The following is a 5,000-nucleotide window of genomic DNA, read 5'->3' as shown; positions in this document are numbered from 1 at the left end:
TAACCGAACTTTTACCCTAACCCTAAAACTCATACACTTCAACTCGCACATACACAAAATCTATCCCTTTACCTATTCCCCTCCTCTAACCATAAAACACATACACCCTCTTACAATTTCCCAACCCTAACACAAACCACTTGCCTTTGTTGACCAACCTGGAAGTCATTCAAAACATTGTTCATACAAACAGCCCTTTACAGGAAATGAGCTAACCATACAAATTAGTGTTGACCAAATATAACCATAAAGAAATGTGTAGCTAGCTAGATAATGTGTATAAAGCAGGAACCCCAAGAAGACTCCAGTGCCTTCTTTGCACTTTGATTTATTGGAACACGCCAGCAGTACACAGTGGTTTCACACAGAGAGCTTTATCAATGCATCTGCCATTTGCACTAGCCCAAAAAAATGATTATACATTCAAAACAGTGACATGACCAATTCATAACAAATTGCCAGGAAAACCACATTGTTTTTCAAAAAATTGCAACAATAACATTAACAAAATACAACTGAATCATACCTTGATGGTGCTGGCATTTTCTCCGTGTTTCGGTTTGCTAATTTGAGCTATGCACCTGCTTTATTTATCTCTTTCATGTAACTTGGTGGTTTGCTGTATATCAGCAGAATTAAGTGGTTTATAAATACAGAAAAGTGAATAAAGCAAAATGCCAATATTACAAGTACAGAACAAGAAACAAAATTCAAGTTTTGTCACATGAGTGATTGATATGGCCTAAATTGTGAAACTGCATGATATGCCTTGTTTTCAACAGTATATAAGCAGACTAAATTCCTCCAGAATTTTGCTAGATTTTTCCTGACAGGTGGAAAACAGTGTCCATGATTACACACCGAAGCTTGCACTATTATTTGCTTTTTGACTACAATATTTGCTATTAGAGTAATAAAAGTGAATCTCTGCATGTTACAGTTCCAGCGTGTTCATATTTTGCATCAGTTTATCAAATTAAATCTCAATAATCATTTCATCATGGGGTAGACCAAGCCTGTAGATCCTTTTCATCCACAGTCCTCACAATAGGGGCATGAACAAGGGCATACTTGATTCTGGGGGACTGGTCACCTATAGTATCAGCTTGAGTTTGCAATGAGGAATATTGGGTGGGAGTGGTAAGCTAAATTTTTTTTTAAGAGCCACATTTGTAGTGTGAATTATGCATTGCTTGGCTATCCTGAATGGTGATGGCACTGAAGAATTGAACATCATTGGGATGATTGTGATTTACTCTTCGCTATTGACCAATTTCTTGTTTTGAATTAAGTATACTAGATAGGAGTTTTGAACCGCAGTAGGTAGACAGAGAATCTTTATATTAAATCCAAATTTGTAGTTTAACTTATGCGTTCATGATGCTAAGGATATTGGGTGGAGCCTAATAAACTGTAGTGAGTGGATGGGTATCATTTTTTTTCTGTTAAACTTTAACATTATACTTGCGTTGTTTTGCATATACTGTTCATTTATTCATTTTGTGATATACACTTTCTCCATCCAGAGTCTCAAAGAAGCTGCAGCCTGTCTCGCAAGCAGTAAGCAGAGAAGCACGTATGGATCACAGGATAAACACACACACACACACACACACACACACACACACACACACACACACACACACACACACACACACACACACACACATGCATGCACACGCAAACACACACACACACACACACACACACACACACACACACACACACACACACACATACATACCTACTGATAATTTACAGAGTTATTAATTCACCTCTCAGCACATACTTTGCAATGTGAGTGGAATCAGCCTGATGTAAACCCACATGGACATAGAAGGACCCCCCCCCCATAACACTGAGACTTACTTGGTATGCCTACACTTCCTTAAGGCTTTTTATCACATTTGGAATATTGGGGCACACTTTACTGTTGTTAACTGCATTGTATGAGCTGGAAATGCAATGTTGGTATTTTTTGTTCTTTTCTTTGCTGTAGTACAACCGTCGATTGGTATACATAAGTTAAGGATGTGTGGAGGGGTCAAGCCTACCACATGAGGGGTGCAGAAGGCCTTTCATCCCTGCAAAAAAATATTTTTTTTGCGTTTTTATGTTTTTCAAGTTACAATTTTTTTTTTGTATTAAAAATTCAGAAAAGTGTAACTTGTTGTGTTGTAATGTGTCCAAACACAGGGAAAGTGATTTATTCTTGTGTGTTGACTCAGATACTGTTCAGCATTAATTATATAAGATGGAGTGATGAACTGCAGTAAATGAAGAGATATTTTTTCGTACTGCACTTAATTGTAGGTTTTTACTTCATAACTCTACTATGAGATTCATTTTATTCCTGATCACAGTGATTGACAGTGAACTTATCATGTTGGCTAATGTGCTACAATTAGAGGTTTTCTAAATGACTAACACGCTTTGCATTGATTACATGTGTCTCATTCTTTGGAAGTCTATCTAACTGCAGTATGCAGAATGTTGTCACTGACAATTAGACACTGAGATGAGATGGGAGCTAAAACACATCACTCAGGTGAACTAAGCTCTGAGCTAACTCTGCTACTATTAATTGGGATTAACAGGTGGTGAGTGTTACTTGTGTACAAGAATACCACCCGGTTAGTTAAAGTAAAACATTGATTGCCAATTCATGCAAGTCAACACAAAACTGGTCTTCACCTGGTTCACTGAGTGAACTCTGTGAAAGACATTAGTTGATACTTTTGACCTCTGTTGCGTTTTAGTTTCTTCAAAAGCAACAGACTAATGTTTCTTTAAGTATTTACCTTGATTCATTTGGTAGCATTAACAAGATTTTCCTTTGTGGCTAACTGGGCCTTCTTCATATTGGTAATGCTTATTTTATTATAAGAAGAATGTGCCAATTAGTCATTAAGAAGCAGTTTGAGAGGAGAAAAGCTATCATTATTACACATAATTTAGTTCATTATCCCACAGTGATTATAAGATGACGTATATACCACATATCATTTCTGAATATTTGCATTGCACTCATTTGATACTAATTAATTATATTTGTTTGCAAATAATTCTAGCTGGTCTTTTTAGTGCAGCAGCACAGTTTTAACTGGAAAGAAAGTGCAAAGTGTTTTGCAGTCTTTCAAAATCGGTAAAGCATTTAGCAAGTGCTGTCAAACAGAGAGTAAGACCTTCAAGATAAGATTTTCAAACTAAGTCAGGGGCAAATTGTAGAAATAAACAATAGAGAGAAACTAAGGTGTTTTTACTACTGCTACTGCTGTTTGCTGGCAGGCACTGTCATGTCTTAGTGCAAAACCCTATCTTAACAGGATTTCGGGGATGCTTAAAAGTTATGATTGGGTGTCACACTAGTGAAGCGCTTAAATGATTTGTCTTTTTCCTGATATCGGGGCATAATCACCTTTGCTCCATACAGTATATTGCATTTATCCTTCACATGACATGGTTAATAAATAAATAAAATGTGCTTTCTACATGTAACTATTATAGATGTTTTTATGAGTCATCACAGTCACTTATGAGAAGGCTGAAAATACAGACTGCTGCAAACAATATCCTATAAAGTTTGATATTTAAATGTCATAATATTCTACGTAGTACAAAATTTAGCAAGAATATATAGCTTGCTGAGAAGGTATATTACTTAGTTTATAAACCAGCCAGTATTGTAACAGCTTTTTTTACTTTAATGCAACCTGGGTAGGAACTCAATGAAACTTCTAGTGTGGTTTACAACTTTCCAAATAAATGTTTATGTAAAATTATATTTTTTTAAATTTAAATTTAGTAAAATATGTCATATTATCAAATGGCAGTGTAATTTATTGCACATTTCCAGGACTGCACTATTTCGGGTGGTTGAGACAGAGATTTATTAAAGTTTGTTTTCTTAAAGCATTCAGACATGGGTTCAGGATGTTATGCCACTTGGTGTCTTAAGCTTTGTCTATGACCATTCCTCCTCCATATTACAGGTTTCATTGCTTCGGACACAACATCGAGGAATTCCAGCACACAACTCTGGCTCATTACGCATTACCATGAAAATGGCTCTCTCTATGACTACCTTCAGCGAAACACTGTTGACATTGAAGGATGCCATCGTCTTGCACATTCCATTGCATGTGGCCTTGTTCATCTTCATGTGGAGATTTTTGGCACCCAAGGAAAACCAGCAATTGCACACCGTGACCTGAAAAGCAGGAACATTCTTGTAAAAAAAAATAAAGAATGCTGCATTGCAGACTTGGGTAATTGTTGCCTGTTTAGCAATCAATAATACTTATGTTTAGTCAGCTGAGTATCTATTCCAGGAATGTGTTTTTTGTTTCTATCTTCATGCACTTAACAGCCTGAGATTCATAAAGTCAGAGCATCATGATCCAAGTGCCAGCCAACTTGATATCAGGACCCGCATATTCAATCTTGGTGCAAATACTAGTTTGCTGCAAGAGAGGATGATGGCGATCTGTTTACCCCTAGTCCTCTGCTATGGCCAACAGTCTGTGTTTATGTGTGTGTGTGTGTGTGTGTGTGTGTGTGTGTGTGTGTGTGTGTGTGTGTGTGTGTGTGTATCCCCCTGCCTTCTTTAGTAATGGATGCTAACCCTAACCCTAATGCTGCTCCTTCCTCCAGCCCTAACTCTATACCTTAACCTTATTAAAACCTTCCTGTAACACTGCCGCTATTCAGATAAATCTGAGGCTTGTGTTATGGGAGGGTTTTAGTTTTAAAATCAAGAGAGGAAATAGATTTCCTCTGTTGATATTATTGCTTTCAGTTTTGTTGGCGGTTTACATTTAACAATAGGGTGGCTCAGTCATACATACTAGACCCATATATGTGTGTGTGTATGTTTGGTGTGTTTGTAGATATATATATAAATGTATATATATATATATATATATACACACACAGACACACGTATATATATATATATATATATATATATATATATATATATATATAAAAAATATTTATAT

General features: G+C 36.4%; 1 protein-coding gene across 2 annotated transcripts in view; it reads left to right on the top strand.

The window, feature by feature from the left end:
- Positions 1-5,000, top strand: part of LOC122811760 (activin receptor type-1-like) — a 393,690-nt gene that overhangs the window by 271,388 nt on the left and 117,302 nt on the right. For both annotated transcript variants that reach the window (XM_044083816.1, XM_044083815.1), the window contains exon 7: positions 3,993-4,268. In XM_044083816.1, coding sequence (XP_043939751.1) covers positions 3,993-4,268 — 276 coding nt within the window. The remainder of the gene's footprint in view (positions 1-3,992; positions 4,269-5,000) is intronic.

This window comes from Protopterus annectens, chromosome 9.part0 (assembly GCF_019279795.1).
Source record: "Protopterus annectens isolate FY-2018-M chromosome 9.part0, PAN1.0, whole genome shotgun sequence".
NCBI lineage: Eukaryota > Metazoa > Chordata > Ceratodontiformes > Protopteridae > Protopterus > Protopterus annectens.
The sequence above is the reverse complement of the archived record's forward strand: the minus strand, read 5'-3'. Positions and strand labels throughout refer to the sequence as shown.